Genomic DNA, 23,713 nt, shown 5'->3' with positions numbered 1-23,713 from the left:
TGAATAAATGAACATTATTTTTATAGGAAGCTCAACATGTTATTTTTGTTCTGGAAACTCAGTATATGTGTTGTTTGTAGCATGAATTCTATAAAGGACACAGTGAAAAATTTAGAGTTGTTGGTTTAGTTTTTTCTCCGTTTATAAACAGTATTTTTTTTTCAAGGACATTTCAAGTCATCATAAAGAAGGAAGATGTTTTCTCTTTTCACCAATTGTAGTTAACGATTATTTACATCCTAAGAGGCATGCGTGCTAAGTTGCTTCAGTCCTGTCCGACTCTGTGCGACCCCATGGCGTATAACCTGCCAGGCTTGTCTGTCCATGGAATTCTTCAGGCAAGAATGCTGGACTGGGTTGCCATGCCCTCCTCCAGGGGGATCTTCCCGACCCAGAGATCCAACCTCTATCTCTTAAGTCTCCTCCATTGGCAGGCAGGTTTGTTACCACTAGAGCCACCTAGGGCTAGATATAAATTTACTTTCAGTTCAGTTCAGTTCAGTTCTTCCCTTGTAGCTCAGCTGGTAACGAATCCGCCTGCAATGCAGGAGACCTGGGTTCGATCCTGGGTTGGGAAGATCCCCTGGAGAAGGGAAAGGCTACCCACTCCAGTATTCTGGGCTGGAGAATCCCATGGACTGTATAGTCTATTGGGTCACAAAGAGTCAGACACAACTGAGCGACTTTCACTTCACAGTTCAGTTCATCGCTCAGTCGTGTCTGACTCTCTGCGACCCTACAGACTGGAGCACGCCAGGCTTCCCTGTCCATCACCAACTCCTGGAGCTTACTCAAATTCATGTCCACCAAGTCAGTGATGCCATCCAACCATCTCATCCTCTGTCGTCCCCTTCTCCTCCTGCCTTCAATCTTTCCCAGCATCAGGATCTTTTTCCAGTGAGTCAGTTCTTCGCATCACGTGGCCAGAGTATTGAAGTTTCACCTTCAGCATCAGTCTTTCCAATGAATATTCAGGACTGATTACCTCTAGGATTGACTGGTTGGATCTCCTTGCAGTCCAAGGGACTCTCAAGAGTCTTCTCCAATGCCACAGTTCAAAAACATCAATTCTTTGACACTCAGCTTTCTTTATAGTCCAACACTCACATCCATACATGACTACTGGAAAAGCCATAGCTTTGACTAGATGGACCTTTGTTGGCAAAGTAATGTCTCTGCTTTTTAATACGCTGTCTAGGTTGGTCATAACTTTTCTTCCAAGGAGGAAGTGTCTTTTAATTCTGTGGCTGCAGTCACCATCTGCAGTGATTTTGGAGCCCCAAGTCTCTCACTGTTTCCACTGTTTCTCCATCTGTCTGCCATGAATTGATGGGACTGAATGCCATGATTTTAGTCTTCTAAATGTTGAGTTTTAAGCCAACTTTTTCACTCCCCTCTTTCACTTTCATCAAGAGGCTCTTTAGTTCTTCACTTTCTGTCATGAGGGTGGTGTCATCTACATACCTGAGGTTATTGATATTTCTCCTGGCAATCTTGATTCCAGCTTGTGCTTCTTCCTGCCCAGCATTTCTCGTGATGTACTCTGCATAGAAGTTAAATAAGCAGGGTGACTGTATACAGCCTTGGCGTACTCCTCTGCAGATTTGGAACCAGTCTGTTCCATTTCTAGTTGTAACCATTGCTTCCTGACCCACGTGCAGATTTCTCAGGAGGCAGGTCAGGTAGTCTGGTATTCTCACCTCTAAGAATTTTCCATAGTTTGTTTGATCCACACAGTCAAAGGCTTTGGTGCAGTCAGTCAAGTAGAAGTAGATGTTTTTCTGGAACTCTCTTACTTTTTCGATGATCCAGTGGATGTTGGCAATTTGATCTCTGGTTCCTCTGCCTTTTCTAAAACCAGCTTGAACATCTAGAAGTCCACGGTTCACATACTGTTGAAGCCTGGCTTGGAGAATTTTGAGCATTACTTTGCTGGCATGTGAGATGAGTGCAGTTGTGTGGTAGTTTGAACATTCTTTGGCTTTGCCTTTCTTTGGGATTGGAATGAAAACTGACCTTTTCCAGTCCTGTGGCCACTGCTGAATTTTGCAAATTTGCTGGCATATTGAGTGCAGCACTTTCACAGCATCATCTTTTAGGATTTGGAATAGCTCAACTGGAATTCCATCACCTCCTCTAGCTTTGTTCGTAGTGATGCTTCCTAAGGCCCACTTGACTTCTCACTTTAGGATGTCTGGCTCTAGGTGAGTGATCACACCATCGTGGTTATCTGGGTCATGAAGATCTTTTTTGTATAATTCTTGTGTGTATTCTTGCCACCTCTTCTTAATATCTTCTGCTTCTGTTAGGTCCATACCATTTCTGTCCTTTATTGAGCCCATCTTTGCATGAAATGTTCCCTTTACCTAAATTCACTTTACTGTTAGCTGTTTAATGGGCAGTTTCTTTTTCCTGTGGGACAGAGGCTGGAGAACTACTCTTCCAGTCCCTTCCTGTTTCCTGTCCAGTTAGACGGAGCCGTGCCCTTAGCTGTGGCAGGGGAGGGGTGGCTGGAAGCTGCGTGCTCCGCTTTCAGCCCCGGCTCTCCCTGCACTGGCTATGTCTCCATGACTGCTCTCACCTTGGGAGCTGCCTGTTGAAGATGGCAGAGCTTCCCTCAGCTTAAGTTCCTAAATGACTGTGTGTAACAGTCCTGTCCCCCTCCGTCACCTAGTGAACTCTGTATGACAGAGACTGTTAACTAGTAGAGTTGGAAGGTTTATCTTTTACGGATAGAATGGTGTTCCCTGAGCACCTGCAGAGCTGTGACAGGCAGTTAAAACTCTGCCTTTGCCTTCATGTCTTGCTTGTACAGACCTTCAAGTTCCACCAGGCTTAGAAATTTGGGCCTTTCCGGTTTTCAAGGGGATGTGTGTATCCTTGCACTGGCAGGTGGCCTTCTAGACTCTTGGGAACATGGTAGAGCTCTTACCCCTTGTCATCTGATTTTCTAGCTTTTCTTTTAAATTTTGTGGTCAGCTTGTTGTTTACCGCAGCTTTGCTACCACGCAAGGAAGCTGTGATAGTGAACAATTGCCACTGATTTCTTCTGACAGAGATTCCAGGAGAAACACCATTCTCCGTGACTCAACTGTGGGTTGGGTCAAAGCCAGACAAACCCTACCTAGTCAGGTGATTATAGCTTTCTGGGCTTGGAGTTTGGGGAGTCCCAGCCCTCATTTGTTCTCCTCAGTATCTACCAGACCACTGGTTTCCTCAGCTCTGTGAAGTTTGATTTGGGGGCAGAATACTGGAAAAGGGACACATCAGACCACATAGGTCTCTTAGAACTAGATTTAGCCCCATTTCTTGAATAAACGCACCTGGGATTGTTACAAGTCTGATTATTTTCCAGAGTTTTGAAAAAAATTGCTTTTGACACCTTTTGCTAATGTTCTCATTACAGTTATGGAGGAATGGGTTTACAGAGATTTTTACACTGCCATCTCTCCTTATTTATGATTTGCTTATCTTTGTTTGTAAATGTATTCAGTATAATGAATAACAAAATGTGTGTATTGGGGAGGTGCTTTTATATTTTATTGCCTTTGTAGTGATTATGGTAGACATATATGTAAGAATATTATACTTAATGTGAAAATGGCTATAGGTAATTAACTTAAAAGAATATATTATGCAGATTATGTTAGGAGATTAAATGTGAACAATATCCTTCACTTTAAAGCTGGAAGATTATTAGAAAAGTCCATTTTTCAGAGCAAGAATCTGAAGGCTAGAATACAAATTCTTTGCCAAAGTTTTAGAAATTGTAATTCAGCCGCTGTATAATTGTTATGGCATGACATAGTAAGATAGCGAGACCGAGACAAATAGAATATTAGAACATTAGACAAATGATATAGTCTGTTGTGCTGACTTCAGATAAATAGAATTGTATCCAAATTGATTATGTTCTAAAAATGTCTCCTTTTTCTCAGATTTTGCTTTGTATTCTATGTTGTAGGGACAGTTTCTCTCTGTAGGGTAATGATATTTACTATTTTGGAGGACATAGAACTTTTAGAGACTCTTAAGAATTATCACTTTGTTCCTGAAAAAAATGTACATAATATACATGTATGCTGATTTTTCTATTATTTTAGATATTCCTAGAAGATTATTAATGATTCAAGTTTAAGATCATGCTGTCATCTGTTCTAACCTATGGTTATATGTCTCAGGTTTAGGATTTTTTTATGTCAAGTTTTAATTGTTAAAACAGTTACTAATACTTATATGGAGATATTAACATGTCAGATTCCTGTTTCATGATATTTTTCTTCTCTTTATAAAATGACTGCATAGCTTCTAGCTATGTAAAATTTGTGTCATAATATTACTTTGATTGAAGATTTATTTTTAGAAATTCTATTTCTGTGACTACATAATTATTTAAGTTTTTAAATTAAAGCGTAATTTTTAAAAGTACACATTCAGAGTTTTTTGTGTATCTGCTAACACTATAAATATTATTTTATTATTTTTTAGTTTTAGCTCAGGAAGCCCTGATAATACATTGTCTATTATAATAAGAATCTTTAACCCTAGGCAATATAAAAGTCTTAAATCTGTGCAGCATGTTCAAGTTTGGACAATAGCCACTGGGCGTTTGTCAATACAGCTCAGCGAATCTCTTGGTGGCATCATATTGACTGTGTATTAATACAGGGTATTCTATCGGGCTGTCAGTTGATTGTTTAGAATGTAAATGAAGCTGTTGATGGATCTGGTGACTGATGGCTTAAATTCCAATTAATCAATTGCTTCATCAGTTTCTTAATTCAGATCAAATATCTCCTGAATGCACACAATTCTTCTAGTGGTATTAAGAGAAATTAATGCTTTAGAACTAATTTTCATCAATCTCTTATAAATGCCAATATCTTTTTCACTTGCCTCCTAAGTGATGACATCATTGTTTAAGTGTTTGGGACATACCACAAGAGCTCAGCTGTCACTTGTTAGCGGGCGAGGGGTAGACAAGCGACACTGTACTCCTCTGCATGCTCTGTCTGGTACTGTTCATCTCACCACCAGCTTAAAAATTTCATACAGAGTCATTAAGTTATATAAATGATTTAGAAATTAAGTTTAATGGCAAACGATCCGGTATTACATATGCAAAGTCAATGTCTATTTTTCTTTTGTTGGGCACATACTGTAGCCTGTCTCTTTCAGAGCCATTGGATGTGTGAGCTGTTGCAGGCAGGCTGCTAATATTACAGGGTAACTTATTAAAACTTACGACAGATTCGTGTGCCCTGTCTCTGAGGGTCCCATCAATTACTTTATCACCAGCTGTCCTAGGCGACACATACATGAGTTAATCTTCATTTGATTATCATTAAACCTGTCCTTTGCTGTCAACTCTTGTCAATTATACCAAATAAAATCAAGTATTCATAAGAAGTCAGTAATAGGATATAAGCAGACCAATTTAATAATTCATTTTTACTGAGCCTTAAGTGGCATCGGTTTATAGCTTGTGCTTGCTGTTAAAAAATCACTAGACATAGTTCGTGTAAGACAAGTTGGCCGTATTTATGATTTTTCTACAGTTCATTTTCTCTCTTTAAATCGTATCAGTTACTGTGAGACTAGAAATGTTAACTTGTTCAGCTGCCCAGTTGTGTCCGATTCTTTGTGACCCCATGGAATGTAGCATGCCTCCCTGTCCCTGTTAACTGTACTGGAAGATAAATGATATGTCAGTTTCCTCTACAGTTTTAAGAATAGTGTAATTATTTAACATGAGGCATATCCTTTTACTTTGAAGAAGAGCATGTATATTGTTTCTAGTGTTTGTTAAGTTTACAGATATCTAGGCAAGGTATATAAACACAAAATATGGGAAATTTAAGAGGCTTTAGAGAGTCTCTAGTCTCATTTTATATGTTAGAAAGCAAACCTTTAGTGCAGAACCATTGGCATCAACATCTCAAAGTATGTGTCAGACAGAATCTAGAATCCACTCCCTTTTAAGTTGTTTTTGTACTTTATGAAGTACATATACAGATGTATACAAACATGCATATATTTAAGAGGAAAAAAGCAATCTTGAGAAAAAAGTTTAAGTGTAAAATAATATGTACTGCAAATATCCTTGAACTCCTTTTTGGCTGTAACCAGTTACTCTCCTTATCATAAATCTGTTGACAAATAATGCGTAACAAAATTTGTTTCCCTGTGAACTTTATTGGGAACAGATCTTGCTTAAGTCCATGCATGAGGGCAGTGCTGAAAACACTGGGGAGCTTGGTGGCCAGTAGTTCAGAGAACAAATCTGTGATGCACTCGAGCAAGGGACACAGCAGCCCTGCCAGAAACTTCCCTGCCAGACTCCGGGGGAGAGTCAGCCAGTCGGGGCCACACAGCCCCCCACCCGTCTGTGTGTGCAGACACTGGGCTACTCCATGCAGTGGGAGTGGGACTGGAGGCAGATTGGAAAGGCTTCTGGAAAACAGACAGGCTCACCCGTGCTGGCCTGGGGCCTGAGCACAGTCTCTAGATTCCCCGCCCGGTTCCCAGGACAGTTCCTGCGAAGCTGACCTTCAAAACAGAATCACATGCACCCCCATCAGCCTAGACATCAGTGTGTCTGTCCAGGGCTGTGGTCCCAGGCTCAGGCAGAGAACCTCCAAGCTGCTGGTCCCTGACCAACTGTGGTGCCAATGTAGGACTGTCCTGAATTGCGAGAGTTCCCCATGAGCCATACACATTCACTGATAAAGGGTGAAAAATCTGACCGACTAAGCACATTCAGGCACTATTTTTTTTTAAAACCAGTAAGAGGTATATGCAGAGCCTAGAAAGCCAGGAAATACCCTGAGCAAGGATATCAGAGGAGGGTACTGCGGGGGAGCAAGATTTCACAAAGTTGTCAGCCAGGTCTTTAAAAATAAACCATTGACTAAACAACCAGCATCCAAACTAAATTCCTGGTTTGTGTAATGTGGTTCAAGCTGTTAGATAAATGAGCTGTGATGAGGTCTGTGTTGGTGTACGGCACTGGGGTCTGGAATCACATGGACCCGATGATGGCGTGGAGCTGTGCTTCCTGGTAAGACTGTGGGGCAGGTCTCCTCTGAGCCTGCACAGGGGCAGTCACCTGCCTCCTCTCTCTGGGACATCAGATGTTATATGTGGGCCAGGACTGTCACTTAGTTGTTGTTCAGACTCAAAAGTCATGTCTGACTCTTTGCGACCCCATGGACTGCAGCATGCCAGGCTCCCCTGTCCTTCACTATCTAGTAGGTGCTCAGTAAGTAGTAATAGCCTTCATTTTTGGTGAGAAGTGATACCGTATTATGAATATGTATATAACTCTACATTTTTTGAGGGGCCAAATCCAAAATAGTTTCTAGCTGAAAATGTAGACTCGATAACTACTGCTTCCTTAATTTGGAGTTTTATGTTCAGTTCAGTTCAGTTCAGTCGCGTCTGACTCTTTGCGACCCCATGAATCGCAGCACGCCAGGCCTTCCTGTCCATCACCAACTCCCATGTTCACTCAGACTCACGTCCATCGAGTCCGTGATGCCATCCAGCCATCTCATCCTCGGTTGTCCCCTTCTCCTCCTGCCCCCAATCCCTCCCAGCATCAGAGTCTTTTCCAATGAGTCAACTCTTCGCATGAGGTGGCCAAAGTACTGGAGTTTCAGCTTTAGCATCATTCCTTCCAAAGAAATCCCAGGACTGATCTCCTTCAGAATGGACTGGTTGGATCTCCTTGCAGTCCAAGGGACTCTCAAGAGTCTTCTCCAACACCACAGTTCAAAAGCATCAATTCTTGGGCACTCAGCCTTCTTCACAGTCCAACTCTCATATCCACACATGACCACAGGAAAAACCATAGCCTTGACTAGACGGACCGTAGTCGGCAAAGTAATGTCTCTGTTTTTGAATATGCTCTCTAGGTTGGTCATAACTTTTCTTCCAAGCAGTAAGCGTCTGTTAATTTCATAGCTGCGGTCACCATCTGCAGTGATTTTGGAGCCCAAAAAAATAAAGTCTGACACTGTTTCCACTGTTTCCCCATCTATTTCCCATGAAGTGATGGGACCAGATGCCATGATCTTCGTTTTCTGAATGTTGAGCTTTAAGCCAACTTTTTCACTCTCCTCTTTCACTTTCATCAAGAGGCTTTCTAGTTCCTGTTCCCTTTCTGCCATAAGGGTGGTGTCATCTGCATATCTGAGATTATTGATATTTCTCCCAGCAATCTTGATTCCAGCTTGTGCTTCTTCCAGCCCAGCGTTCCTCATGATGTACTCTGCATAGAAGTTAAATAAGCAGGGTGACAATATACAACCTTGACGTACTCCTTTTCCTATTTGGAACCAGTCTGTTGTTCCATGTCCAGTTCTAACTGTTGTTTCCTGACCTGCATACAGATTTCTCATCATAATCTTTGAAAGACCTACTCGGAGAGAGCCGGGCCAGAGGAGTGTGCTTGTGTTGAATCCCTCCAGTGTCCCTTACTGCTCTGCCCGCTACTTTGTCCCAGGCCTCATCCTTCCTGCCCTGGCCCACTGTTGGTATCTTTTATTCTGGCCCTTTGGCCCTTGAGGTTCAAAATTTTCTAAGGAGACTTTTGGGGGCTTGGGGGAGTCGCACTGCATAGCTTGTGGGACCTTAGTTCCCCAGCCAGGGATTGAGCATGGGGCCTGTGGCAATGAGAGCCCAGCATCCTAATCACTAGGTGACCAGAGGACCCCCATGCCCAGAAGACTTGAACACTTGATACATGCTACTATGGGTCTTGTTTTCCTTGAGTGTATATCATAGTCATTTTCCAGCTGAATCCTTCTCCCTTCGGGCCTCTCACAGAAGTCCTCCACCCCATTTCCGGTATAAGGCTCTAAAAAGCTGCTCCAAATGGCTAAGTTTTATTTTAGAACTTTATGGCTGGGCTACTTGTATGGCCAGTGGCATGCATACTCTGTGCTTCTCCCAACACATTTTGTTTCTTTAATTTTATTTGGTTGTCTATCTAATTATTAAACCATAACCTTATTAAGATCAGTAGGAACTGTAGTACCTGGAATAATGCTTTCAGTATGGTGGTGTTCAGTGGACGTTGGGTACACACCTAAGACCAGTGTGGTGTATCAACGTATAATAATGTGAAGCAAGGCCAAGCCACATGAGTTAATTCAGAAGTTGACAGTGCTGCCTTTCTTTCCTAAGTTCTTACTGAACAGTCCTAGACATTTCCTATAAAATCTTCATTAGTTCTTCATTTATTTTTTGAAAGATGTTCAGTCCGTTCAGTTCAGTTCAGTCGCTCAGTTGTGTCTGACTCTTTGCTGCCCCATGAATCACAGCACACCAGGCCTCCCTGTCCATCACCAGCTCCCAGAGTTCACTCAGACGCACGTCCATCGAGTCGGTGATGCCATCCAGCCATCTCATCCTCTGTTGTCCCTTTCTCCTCCTGCCCTCAATCCCTCCCAGCATCAAAGTCTTTTCCAATGAGTCAGCTCTTCGCATGAGGTGGCCAGAGTACTGGAGTTTCAGCTTTAGCATCATTCCTTCCAAAGAAATCCCAGGACTGATCTCCTTCAGAATGGACTGGTTGGATGTCCTTGCAGGCCAAGGGACTCTCAAGAGTCTTCGCCAACACCACAGTTCAAAAGCATCAATTCTTTGGTGCTCAGCTTTCTTCACAGTCCAACTCTCACATCCATGAATGACCACTCGAAAAACCATAGCCTTGACTAGATGGACCTTAGTCAGCAAAGTAATGTCTCTGCTTTTGAATATGCTGTCTATGTTGGTCATAACTTTTCTTCCAAGGAGTAAGCGTCTTTTAATTTCATGGCTGCAGTCACCATCTGCAGTTGATTTTGGAGCCCCCCAGAATAAAAGTCTGACACTGTTAGGAGGTATTTATTTCCAGATAGCATGCAAACCTTTTATTTAATGCTTCTGTTTTGCTCTAGAGATCACTATTGAAAACTGACCTGGCATATGGCAGTCTCTTCCTCTAGATAAAAGGGAAAAGGCCATGAGATAACTTATTGATGAAATTAGCTACTGAAGTGGAGAGGATGTGTAGTCAGCCAATAGTTGTCATAGCTTGAGCTCTGTTAAAGGAGCATGTATGCAGTGAGCCGTTCACCAGAGCTGCACTGTGCTGAGCTGTGCTGGTCAATAGTATAATTCTACATAAAATTGATGGATAGGAGCAAACACTGCTAGACAGGGGAAGAGGGGGCTCAGAAATATAAATATGAAAAAAGTACAGTGAAAAATAATCTCCATTTTTGCAGGTGTTCCAATATAAATTTAGATGTAGGTTACTATAGTCCAGCTTCAGTTATTTGCAGTTTTCCTATCCTGCAGAGAACAAACGTATGTGTAACATTTTTGGTTTATATTTTCTATAATAATCTGAATATGTTTCTTCAAGGTTTTTAAAAACTTTGTACTTTGTTGTTAGGTTCACAGAACAGTGAGAAGGAGGTGCAGAGGTTTCCAGTATACTCCTGCCCCCACACACGGGTAGCTTCCCTCATTATCAGCATCCCCACCAGACGGGCCGTTTGTTACAATTGGCAGACTCAAACTGGCACATCACCATCACCAAGCTTCCATCATTTGCATTAAGATTCCCTCTTGGTGTAGTACATTCTGTGGGTTTTGGCAAATGTATAATGACACCCATCCGTCATTATATATAGTATCATACAGAGTATTTTCACCGACTAAAATCTGTGCTCTGCCTGTTTGCCTCTGCCCCTACTCCATCCTGGGGAACCACTGATCTTTTCAGTGTTTCCGTAGTTTTTTCTTTTCCAGAATGTCATGTAATTGGAATCACATAGTATGCAGCCTTTTGAGATTCGTTTCTTTCACTGAGAAACATTTAAAGTTCCTCCATATCTTTTCATGACTTGATAGCTCATTTTATTGTATTGCTGAATTATTCTCCATTATCCACATTTACCACAGTGATCCATTCACTCACCCAAGGACGTCTTGGTTGTTTCCAAGTTTTGGCAGCTGTGAATAAAGCTGGTATAAAATCTGCATGCAGGGTATCGTGGGACATAAGTTCCTCAGCTCTTTTGAATAAATGTCAGGAAGTGCGGTTGCTGGATTGTATGGTAAAATTATGTTTAGCTTTGTGAAAAAACACGAAACTGTCTTCTGAAGTGGCTGCACCATTTTGCATTCCCAGCAACCATGAAAGAGAGTTCATGTTGCTCTGAGTCCCCCAGCACTTGGTGCTGTCAGTGTTCTAGAGTCTGGCCGTTCTGATAGGTGTTGAGTGGTGTCTCCTTGTTGTTTTCCCTTTCATTTCCCTTTTGTGATGTGGAGCATCTTTCCATGTGCTTATTTGCCACCGCTATACCTTTCTACGGAGAAGGCAATGGCACCCCACTCCAGTACTCTTGCCTGGAAAACCCCATGGACGGAGGAGCCTGGTAGGCTGCAGTCCGTGAGATTGCAAAGAGTCAGACACGACTGAGCGACTTCACTTTCACTTTTCACTTTCATGCATTGGAGAAGGAAAGCAACCCACTCCATTGTTCTTGCCTGGAGAATCCCAGGGGCGGGGGAGCCTGGTGGGCTGCCGTCTATGGGGTCTCACAGAGTCGGACACGACTGAAGCGACTTAGCAGCAGCATACCTTTCTAAAATAAAGCACTAATTAATACTAAACCTTAATAGTCAAGAACACCAAACAGGAGATAATTACCTAAACAGTTAAAGAGCTCTGTCTTTTCAGCAAACTCATTTTGTGAGTCAAATAAGTAGACTTTTAAGGATTTTCCATGGGAAAAATGGGAATCTCTAGATATATCATTTGTGTATCACCACTGTACGATGAATTGTGGCTTTAAGGTACCCATAACTCAGGAATTTTTCTTCTCTTATTCCAAGGTTCATGTTTTATTCGAACTGATCAACTCGATGGTGAAACTGACTGGAAGCTGAAAGTGGCGGTGAGCTGCACACAGAGGCTGCCCGCTCTGGGGGTGAGCGTTGCTGTCATTACTCCATCAGTTACTGTATGGTCGTTTCTGTGCACTTACGTACCAGCTAACTTGAGTAATGCATTGATAATGTAAAGAATAATTTCACTACTAAATTCATCGAAAATTATGCCGACATAATTTCTGTGATATCTTAGCACATACCCTGTTTGAGGTGTAGTTTTGAATGTTCTGAGCTTGGCTCAGGTTTTCCTTCTTTTCTTTCCCTTTCCTTGTTGTTTCTATTTTTAATCCTGTCATTTGAGTAATCTTTGAAATCAAGACTCCTGGTGGGGGTTAGATGAGTCCGTTTTTGGTAACTAACTGACTCCCAGAAGGCCGTTAAGATGCTGCTTTGGGATAATTGAGGGGGGCATCCCCAGCCCTGAACCCAGCCCATCCACTTCAGCTTTTCCCTCTGAGAGGGGAAAGTCCTCCCTGGGAAGGAGGAGGTACAGTGTCCCTGTGTCTGTCAGCTCGTGAGGAGGAGAAAGACAGCTGCAGACTTCCGGCTGGGCCTCTGCTGCCTGGGGATGGACAGGATAGAGGGCACCGTGCTTGTGGATTTCAGCGTGTTCCATGGTCTCTGAAAGTCCATCTCACATGTGCTCAGGATCTCTGAAACTGCTACACATCTTTCTTTTTGCTTTAAGCAAAATCACAGTTGTGGCCGTTCGGTGTTGTTTTGTGTTGTATGTGCTATTTATTTGAATGAGAGCAGCTTTATCTTAACATGACTTGCTGATATTCATTGGAGAGTAAAGAAAGACTGAGATTTTCTTAAGAGTGACCTTGAAGCCAAGCAGTTGTTTCAGGGAAGGGGATTGAATCCTCTGGATTTGCTCACTGTCCTGAGATGGGCTGGCTTTGATGGAAGTAGGGACGGCTCATGGTTCACAGTTAATTCTGTGAATCACCGGGGACTTCCTCATTCTTGTATGTATCGCACTTTGGGGAAACTAAATCTGTGTGACATGTGTCAGCCTTGGCAGGATTTTGATTCCTTAGGTGCTTTCCATCAGCTATACTTTCGGTAGTACCTGCATTGAAATTCCTTCCTTCCTTAGAGTTTGTTGGGTTTCTTGGGTCTGTGGGCTCATGGTTTTCTTCTCTTTCCATCCTCCTTTCTGCCCAGACTCCTCTCCCTGGGACACGGGTGACAAGTGTGTTAGACTCGACGTTCCTACCCGTGTCGAGCTTCTGATGCTCACTTCCCAGGGAATTGCCATGTTGCTCGGTTTTTAAATTCACCAATGTCTAGTTTTCTGTTAAAGACCTTGGAGAAGGAAATGGCAACCCACTCCAGTGTTCTTGCCTGCAGAATCCCAGGGACAGGAGGAGCCTGGTGGGCTGCCGTTTATGGGGTCGCAGAGTCGGACATGATTGAAGCGACTTAGCAGCAGCAGCAACAAATTATTTTATTCCAAATACTGTAGTTTTAATCTCTGGAACCAGGTTCCATGTGGTCACCAGTTTTTGTTATTGTTTAAGTCCTCTTCTCTCCTAACGTGTTCATAGTTTCATTTAACTCTTTCATCAGTTTGTGATACTAATTTTTTGTTTATTAATTCCATTGTCTCTGTTATTTCTGAGTATGTTTCTTTTTAAAGAATTTTTCTCTTTGTTACAGGTCACACTTTCCTGCTTCCTTGCATAGCTGATAACTTCTAACTGGGTGCTGAATAATGTAAATACTGTGTTTTTCTCTTACTTCGCAACCTACTGATCTTCATTTTCTTAGTTCCATAACTTGTGGATAAACTTGACCTTTCCAAGACTTGTTCTTAAGCTTTGTTGGGGAGGCCTGGCGTCCCCTTTATCATGATGCTAATGTAACCCGACCCCAGGGTCTGCACCTCCTGGGGTAACCTTGGGCATCCCAGGCTGTTCTGAGGTACTTCTAACTCTGGCCACTCAGACTGTGTCTCTCCCCAACTTTGTGTCGTCCCTGGGGCTGGGCAGGAGGCTCCTGGTCACACTCTGCTAGCCATCACTTCCCTCGTCCTCTCAGTCCGACGGGGGAGCAGACTCAGGACCAGGCCAGCTGTGGCCGGTCCTTCCCTCCCACTCCCTCTGTGCCGGTGCCTGCCAGCCCCCGCCGGTCCCTGGGCTCTACCCCCCGCTCGGCAGCCTGGCACCGGGTGCAGCACCTCCCCTGGGCAGGAGGCTGGCCTCCCTGGGGCTTGCAGCTGCGTTCTCGTCTCCCGAGGGTCCCAGTCCTGCGACTCTACCAGGAACACTGTGTCCTGTGTCTGAAAACAGCTGACTCACGTGATTGGTTCATCTTGCAGTGGGACGACAAATCCCACACCAGCTGCAATGACACAGCTTGTAGAGGTTTGATTAGTTCTTAGTGAGAAATATGTGTCTTGTGGGCTAACTGAGCTCCATGATATTTAAAATTAAAAGGTGGTCCATCAAGCATAAAGTTTTAACAAGTCCAGAGCAATGGGCCTTTGCTATTGGAGGGTTTGCTTACTTCAGGAGCATACCTGCCAGGAGGACGGGGCACACCCCAGCCATGTCTCCTCTGTCCTGGAAGGCGCTTCATACCCTTGTTCTCAACTACACAGCTTCCTTCACAAACACGTGAGTGAAGCTGTGCACATTTTTCCTGTTAGGATAGGCGTTCAGCAGTATGTTTGGGGGTTATTCTTTTATGTTAGAAAATACATGTCTCTGAAGGAGTTTTTTAGCTGCATGGTATTTGGCAAATTGTCACCTCTGGGACCAGCCTGGTATTGGTGAATGTGAAAGTTAATGTTTTTGGTATTTTATAGATGATAACAGAGTGCAGAAGTAGGCATAGTGCAGGGATTTGATCCTTTCGCCAGAATGCTCTCTAGAAGACGACAGTGACAGACCGGCTCATCTCCTGTACGTTAGTCAGGTGACCCGTCAGCCTCTTCCAGTCTGATGACTGCAAGAGTGGCATCCCATTTAAATATGCTTTTAATCTTTTTGTGAGGTTGAAGATTTCTTACCTAAGGAAGTCGACTTATTGTATTTTTTTGTAAGTTTCTGTTCATGTTGTCTACCCATTTTCCTGTTGTATGTTTTTAAAGAGGTTTTTATATGTAGTTGGCTAATCATTTTTCATTCTTCACTGTTTTAATCTGTTTTAAATATTTTTGTTTATAGTTTCTTTTGTCCATATAAAAGTTTACTATCCTTAAATAAGGTGACCTGACGGAGGAGTCTGGTAGGCTGCAGTCCATGGGATCTCGGAGTGTCGGAAACGACTGAGTGACTTCACTTTCACTTTTCACTTTCATGCATTGGAGAAGGAAATGGCAACCCACTCCAGTGTTCTTGCCTGGAGAATCCCAGAGATGGCAGAGCCTGGTGGGCTGCCATCTATGGGGTCACACAGAGTTGGACATGACTAAAGTGACTTAGCAGCAGCAATAATAGTTTTTAAAGTAGTCTCTAAAATGGTTATTTATATAATGTGATAGAAGTGCTAATTATCATTACAGTGACTTTCAAACTGACTTGTACATCTTAAATTTACACAACGTTACATGTCATATATTTCAATAAAAATATTTTAAAAATCAATAATCACTGCCTTTATTTCTTGCTTAGACTGTTTCCACTCCATGGTTATAAATGGTTACTTTAAAAATAATTATGCTTTACACATGAACCCTCCAGTCCATCTAGCATTTGTTTTGAGTTGAACTCTAAGTAGGAAATCAAAAACAACTGCTGGCCCTTTGCTGACTTGCTCACTATTTTAGCACAATTTTAAGCTTGCCCTGGGAGGTTCTGTTTTAAAGCCTCAACTTCGGTGTCTGAGTGTGCAGACTCTGCAGACCTGTTCTCCCAGACTTTCCTGACTTTTCACTTTATATCTTTTGCCATATTAATGTGTAAATGTTTTAAATTCTATGTGGGTAAATATTTATACGTTTTCTTTTTCAAATGTGGATTTTGTGTTGTGCCCAGAAGGCTGTTCTTCACCCGTGTTTATCATTTTAACCACTGTCAGTGTGTGTCAGCGGTAGTCTCAAAGTGAGAGGCTGGTCATTAGCATTTATTGTCTTGTAATTATTAAAATATTCCCTGCACATAGACCATAGGGAAGGAGGTTCAGTCCTGTTGCTAAGTCTGTGTGGCTGAAAGATGGTTTTCTGAGTGCGGTCGAGCAGGTTCTTTTCACGGCAGCCTGCAGCTGGGCCGGAGTCTTCTCTGCGCACTCCTCTCCGCGGTCTGTGTGGCTGAAAGATGGTTTTCTGAGTGCCGTCGAGCAGGTTCTTTTCACGGCAGCCTGCAGCTGGGCCGGAGTCTTCTCTGCGCACTCCTCTCCGCGGTCTGTGTGGCTGAAAGATGGTTTTCTGAGTGCGGTCGAGCAGGTTCTTTTCACGGCAGCCTGCAGCTGGGCCGGAGTCTTCTCTGCGCACTCCTCCTCTCCGCGCTCTGCACCCTCACTTAGACCCCCAGCGTTTCTGTTGGCTTTGCTCTTCCTTTTCTCCGGTGTTGACGAGAGAAGGCTGTGCTGTTGCGCTCTCACTGAAGACAGCTTTCAGTTCTCACTGCTTGTTAACAGGGTAGGCCGCCCAAGACAGCCGTGAAGCCTATTGGCCTCAGCCTGTCTGCTGAGCCCTGGAGGCTTCCTGCTGCTACTTCTCAGCCGCCCTTTCCCTCCTCTGTGTCCTGCCTTCTGTTCCCAGCACACATCCTCAAGTAGTCTCCCCAGGGTTGCAGAGGGCAGATGCCACACACTCCAGTGACTGGAGGATGTCTGTTTGCTGTTACGCTTGGGGTGGGGGGCCCACCCCAGAGTGTCTGCCTCTGCATTGCCTTCCAGGAGTTGGGAGGTGCTTGACACCTGGAAGCAGTTGCAGCAGAACATTGGTAGTAGAGTTAATTTGCTAAAGTGTTAAAAAAGAAGTGCAGTGTTAAGGCACTGTATCAGAATTTTTCTGAAAGAAAAGCCAAACAAGCAAGGATGTGGTGTATGTTACGTAGATTCCAGGAGCATGGGCCAGCCGTGACGGAGGATGTAGTGTGTGTTGCGTAGATTGCAGGAGCATGGGTCAGCCGTGACGGAGGATGTAGTGTGTGTTGCGTAGATTGCAGGAGCATGGGTCAGCCGTGACGGAGGCTGTGTGCAGAGGGGCCTGCAGAGCGCTGGCAGAAATGTCCATACATTGATCCTGTTGGTGTCAAGGTGTGTATTTCAATTAAGATGCAGAAAATTGTACACTGTAAGCATGTATAATTTATTGCTTGTAAGTTATGTCTTGAGAAAATGTTTAGAATCCCGCTGTGTTTCCTGTATTTTTGAATATTCCCTTGGCTGTGATCACAGTCCTGTACTTTCTGTCACATTCAGTATTATAAGGATATTTTCTTCGTTTTTATTAGTGACAGACGTATGAATTACAAAATGCTTAGAAAGCCAGAGTGCACAGCTCATACAGTGCTGCTTTTGAGATGCCACGGTCGGCTCACTTTGATAGTGTGTTCAGCATTTGGGTGAGGTAACTGGAAAATGAAAGTATTTCCAGTTTTGATAAGTATAGCTGAATTTGTGATTCAACTATCAATTTAAATCTGTAACTTCATATAATTTGGCATATTAGATATAGACTTTTTTTCGTAGGAAGGAAAGCTCTAATTTCATTTTGGACATAGCAGAGCAGTTTGGTGTTTCATCTGATAGCTTACACTACGCATAACCGCCGCTCGTCTGACCTTTCTGTGTGACGTAAAGGCTCTGGGAGTGTGCAGTGCCATTTGCTGCGTGTCGCATCGACAGTGGAGCGTTGTGTCCATGGCGACACCAGGAATGGGTGACCTGTGTTAGAGCCCTTCCTGAAAAACTGAGCACACCCCCACGAACAGGCTTTCCAGTTCCATTGTGTCCAGAGCACCTAATGTGATCAGAGAATTGAAACTGAGTCAGAGTGGTGTTGCTGGCTGATCCCACCCTATGATGGCAGGTCTGGCTTCTCACCGCCGTGCGGGCAGGGCTCGGAAGCATGTGGGAAGCACGGTCACAGCAATTTTCAATAAATCATGACTCGCTGATTTATTTCAAAAGATCCGTATAGCAGTAAACAATACCATTTACATTTAATTAGTTTTATTGAACGAAAGGCAATTTTATTTGTAATGAACCACATGTTATGATTAAGGATGTATTTTAATGACCTTTAAGTAATGTGAACAAATGTTGCCCTTGACCTAATAGCAGAGGCATTCCTACATTATTGAAAACTTCAGAATGATTTTTAAATTATCATGAAAAGCTTCAAAAGACATTCTCATTATTGTGCCATTATTCAGTCATTTGGTGTCTAATATACGAGATGAAATGCACTCCTCTCAGTGCTCTTGTGCATTCAGAAACATGGGGGATGTTGCTAGGCAGTTCTTTACTTCCATGTATCAAAAGATATTCTGTTGTATGAAAATGTCACTTTAAAAAAATTACCGTGACAGCGTAACCACCTTTTAGGGGGTTTGCTGAGCCTCCTCAGTCTGCACACATGTGGCTGTCAGCCAGTCTGGCATGGTTTTGGCCTCTGTTTCTCAGAAAGCTTTTCCTGCTCTTTCTCCTGTGCACTCTTCCAGGACCTCACCTGCTGTGCTCAGGGACGCTGCACCCACACTCGCTGTCGCAGTCTCGTCCCTGTGTGTTCTTCAGAGTCGCCGTCTCTTGACCTGTCTTCAGGTTCACCGACTCTGTTCTCCGTTAAGCCTATCTAATGAGTGAATTTATTTCAATTGTGTTTTTTCAATTCTAGAATTTCCAATTGGTCCTTTTTTGTAAATATGTTTTCTTTTTCTCTGCTGTGGTTTCTTATTTGTTTTTTCTTTAAGAGAATGTTTTTCTTTAAAGATTTGGAATGTCCTAATAACTGCTTTGAAATTCTCATCTGGTCTCATTCTAATGTCTGGTCATGTCAGAATTAGTCTTCATTGATTAGATTCTCCTTGAATGTGGATCTTGTATTCTCATTTCTTCTTGTGTCTGGACATTAGGATTGTGTCTTCAACATAATGATACCTTGTAGAGACTCTGGATTCTATAATGTTCTGAAGAGTATTGGGTTTCTTATTTGGTTTGGTTTGAACTGGTGTTGACTGGACTGAAATTAGACCCCCACCTCGTCTTCCCTGCAGTGGAGAGCCATGGGGCTCTTTTGCTCCTTCTGGCTGAGCTGGAACCTGCCTGCATGAGGGGCTCGGGACTCAGGCCGAGAGCGTGGGGCTCGCGGCACCTCCTGGAGCTGCCCTCTGGGGCTTCACCTCCTCTGTGGAGCTCCAGCATCTGTGATCTGACCTTTGTTCTTCATGCCTGGAAATCTGCGGTTTTCTGAGTGTTAGCAGCCATGAGGCAAAACAAAATAGAAAACAAAAGCCAAACTTACAAAAATGGCAGACTGTGTTGAGGGATCCTCCAGATCCCCCCCGTTTTGATGCTTCTCACAGGGGACCCCCAGGGCTCAGCATGTGCGCCTCACTGCCTTGGTTGCTGCCATGAAAGGGCCCGGAGTAGTTAGCACCGAGAACAGGCACGGGCTGGCTTCGCAGGAAGACAAGTCGTGTTCAGGAACTGGTCAGGAGGCGTTCTGAATCTTCAGACTTTTCAGATAGCATTCCATAGCTCCAGCCCTTCCATCCTGCCCGTTTATCTCAGGCACGGTCCAGGGCAGGGCATCCCCTTTGGGGACAGTGGCTTCAGTAATTAGACTGCTGCAGGAGGTGTGTGTACAGGAGGAGTCTTGGGAAGTGGGTCAGGCTCACATTCAAGCTCATGGTCCATGGGGTTAGTGCTAGGTACTCCGGACCGCTCCCGACACAACCTGCCATGAGGTATAGCAGTCATCCTTTAAAGTCAAGAGATCCCCGCACTGCTCTTGAGCTTAAAAGTGGTAGTTTCTTTGGGTTCTTTTGCATCACGATTCATAGTACTGGCACACAACATATAAGAAAATCACCTCTTTTGGTAAATGATATATGAAAAATATTAGCTGGTAACTGAGAACTTTCCAAGTAGTTTTGTTTAATTATCATGTAATTAATTCAGATATTCTGTATTCCAGGACCTTTTTTCTATCAACGCTTATGTTTATGCTCAGAAGCCACAACTGGATATTCATAGCTTTGAAGGCACATTTACGAGGGTAAGTTAAATCTTTTGTTAGATGCAAGTATATTCATTGTGTACGTTAAAAACATTATAGCAAACCTTTATTTTGAAAGTGTAATTAAATCAAGAATCAATTCAAACAAGCTCTGAACTAAAAAGTGAAGACCTAGAGAATATTTCAGGTTCTTAAATTTTCCTGTGTCAGATATTTCTTTGAAATACATTAAGTACAGTTTTTCTGTTTTTAGCATATTTACTCTTAAGAAGATCCTTCTCCCTTAAAATATTATGAGTCAGTAAAATGAAGTAATTCAGCTGTTTCAGTTATTATTTTGGACAGGATGATATCCACATCATTTCTTGATTTTCACTGACTGGTTGGATGGATGTGTGTGTGTAAGTGCACATCCGTTTTCTTATGTACATACATGTATTTCATTCTGCATTCTTTGCACTGGTGTTTTGGTATAGCTTAAAGTCCCTTCTTCCCTCAATTATTGTTAGGATTTAGTAACTTTTGGATTTAGCACCTTATACTGATGCTACAAATGACTTATAATACTTAAGGGATTTTAATATTTACAATTTTTGTAGTTTATTTTTAGTTGCTGCAATTATTTTTAAAGATTTCTGGTAGTACACCCATCTTTGTCTCACTCTTGGTCTCATACAAGGGTTGGTGAACAGTTGTGATCATTTGAGGAAGCTTGAAATGGCAACCCACTCCAGTAATCTTGCCTAGAAAATCCCATGGGCGGAGGAGACTGGTGTCCATGGGGTCGCAATGAGTCAGACACAACTGAGCGACTTCACTTTCACTTTCCTTCTTTCTTACTAAGGGCATATTGTGTGTCGGGTAATGAGCAGAGTGGGAATGTAGACACGAGGAGGAGGAGACAGGCATGACTATATGACTTTATTTCTGCAAGTGCTGCCATAAAAGTAGCTGCAGTTTATTTATGGCCTCACAGCCTCTCCAGAGTGCCCAGGCCAATGGTGAGAGCAGACAGCATCACCTGTCGCTAATATGCGCAGCGTAAATGTGGGAGAGACTTCTGAAGACTGCATTTTCCTGTGAGTGGGGAAGAGGTGCAAATGCACAGATAGTGTCAGAGCCCAGACCCTGATTGCATCTGGGCTTTTTGTTAACTTGTGTGAATTACTGCAGGCTCTTAACAGTACAGTTCATTGCCTTCATTTGATGTTCCTACCAAAGTTTTTTTTTCACTCATTATTATTATTATTGTTTCACTCATAATTATTTCAATCGTGAGTTTTAGATTATTTCAGATGGAAAAATCTTTGCTTTTGTGTGCATTTTTCAAAAAGGAAAGAAAAAAACCATGTTAAGTGTAACCTGTTTTGTAACTGGAGCTTAGTTTACCAAAATAACAACTGAACATTTTAAAAAGTGGTATCTGCTTATATTCCTTTTTTATAGTATAATGTGTCAATACAAAGGAGAAAATGTGTTTCTTTTGACTCAGCCTGTGTAATTTGATAAGAATCAAAGATTGATTAAGGTGTCCTGTGGCAATAGACATTCTATATGTCACTGCCCATGCAGAGTTTAAGGCAGACATGCATGCTGTGATTACTGTCCATTCCCTTGAAACAATGTCAGGTTTACATAAATTATGTGCTATATGGCATTTAGTGTTATATAAGTGATTCATGCTATTTTTATCGGTATCATTAATTTTGCTTATTGTTAAAGGCATAGCTATTCTCTCTGTACTTTGGAGTTTAAAACTGTAGCCAGTTTTGAAATATTAACAGCATCTGTGGTCCTTTAACATCACATTCCCACTTAATCTTTTTCATGCTGCATTTTCTACTGTAATTTCCTTTGTAAACCATAGCACACTTACCGTTGTTCATGTCTTTTTCAATCAAAATACTCTCCTTTAAAAAAGCATATCCCTATTGTTTGTTAAATAGGGTGCACTATTGAGAAAACAGCTTGAAATTATAACATTTTGCACTCTCCCCCTCAAGGCAAATTTTATCTTTTCAAACTATATAACATTAAGAGGAAGGAAACCCAGAGAGAAAGTTATTTAGAGATAATTTCTTTCCCATCATCCCAGTCTGTCTTCTGTACTATATGAGATTGGTAAAGAACTATCCTTTACAGTAATTTTCTCAATATTAGAAAAATGTTTAATGTTTAAAGTCCATCATTGTTGTTACAGAATTGAAAGCAAACTTCATAGGCACTGTGTATTCTTGAGCACATAATTGTGTTAGAAACTGACAAAAGCACTTACGTGATTAAAGAGTTCTGGAAAAGTAATGGGAGCACCAACTTAAATTTTAAAGCTAAATTGTATAGAATTGCAGGTCAGAAAGCTTTATAACAGTGTTACATTTTATTATGCCCTTGCCTGTCTTGGAGTTTCACACAGAAACTATACTTGGAATACTATACTCAAAGATACGCATGCAGCAATGGTTTTTAACTTTCCATATCAGGGGGACCATAGGGAGAGCTGGAAACTAATATAGTTGTGCCCCTTTGTACTTTTTGGTCAGTTGATGGCCAGCTGTGGGCAGGTGGTCTTAAGGAGTCAATAAAAGAAATGAGGTGGCTTAGAGTAACAGCATGCTGCTGCTGCTAAGTCGCTTCAGTCGTGTCCGACTCTGTGCGACCCCATAGATGGCAGCCCACCAGGCTCCACCATCCCTGGGATGCTCCAGGCAAGAACACTGGAGGGGGTTTCCATTTCCTTCTCCAACGCATGAAAGTGAAAAGTGAAAGGGAACTCGCTCAGTCGTGTTCGACTCTTGGCACCCCATGGACTGCAGCCCACCAGGCTCCTCCATCCGTGGGATTTTCCAGGCAAGAGTACTGGAGTGGGCTGCCATTCCCTTCTCCTGCTGCCTCATTGTTAGTTCCATCACAAGGATTAGAAACCAGAGGAAGAGGTTCGTGTTTATCTCGTCTTAGATTTATTCTCTTACTGGACAGATGTGACTGCCTGTTCCATGCTAGGAGTTCACAACATCAAAATCAGTGCCATAGTTACATTGCTCACAGTCTGAAGGGAAACTAAATATGGAAATTGCTAGATACAGTAAAAATAATTCAGAATTCACATTGGAGAGTAACCTTTGTGTGTGTGTGTGTGTGTGAGTGTTAATGAATTTTTATTTATTTTTTTTTAATTTTTATTTTTACTTTATTTTACTTTACAATACTGTTTTGGTTTTGCCAGAGAGTAATCTTATCTATTTGTCTTATGCCTTAAATGGTAACTGTGTGGATCAGCAGTCGGCAGGGTATGTCCTAGTCTGCACTTGCTTTGCCGCGCCACGCACGGCTAGAGCACCTCCACTAGCCCACAGTTAAAGGATGCACCGTGTGGACTGTGGGTGTTTATCAGTGTTAAGATTCTAAGACTATCTCTGTGAATGAATCAGAAGTTGATCATTTCAGTTCAGTCAAAAATTGAAGTACGAAATAGTTACTGTGTAAAGGCCACATCTTCTCTTTCAAAAGTTGATACTAGAAGTATTTTTGTGAGCTCTAGGATTTTCTGCATATATGATCATAACATCAACAAACAGATAATTTTACATCTTCCTTTCTAAATTGTACCTTCTATTTTTCGTACAGTTG

General features: G+C 42.5%; 1 protein-coding gene across 1 annotated transcript in view; it reads left to right on the top strand.

Moving 5' to 3' along the window:
* ATP9B (ATPase phospholipid transporting 9B (putative)) overlaps positions 1-23,713 on the top strand; it is a 158,080-nt gene that overhangs the window by 50,076 nt on the left and 84,291 nt on the right. The window contains exons 8-9 of the mRNA XM_052660348.1: positions 11,893-11,987; positions 20,045-20,125. Coding sequence (XP_052516308.1) covers positions 11,893-11,987; positions 20,045-20,125 — 176 coding nt within the window. The remainder of the gene's footprint in view (positions 1-11,892; positions 11,988-20,044; positions 20,126-23,713) is intronic.

Source organism: Budorcas taxicolor, chromosome 22, assembly GCF_023091745.1.
Source record: "Budorcas taxicolor isolate Tak-1 chromosome 22, Takin1.1, whole genome shotgun sequence".
Taxonomy (NCBI): domain Eukaryota; kingdom Metazoa; phylum Chordata; class Mammalia; order Artiodactyla; family Bovidae; genus Budorcas; species Budorcas taxicolor.
The sequence above is the reverse complement of the archived record's forward strand: the minus strand, read 5'-3'. Positions and strand labels throughout refer to the sequence as shown.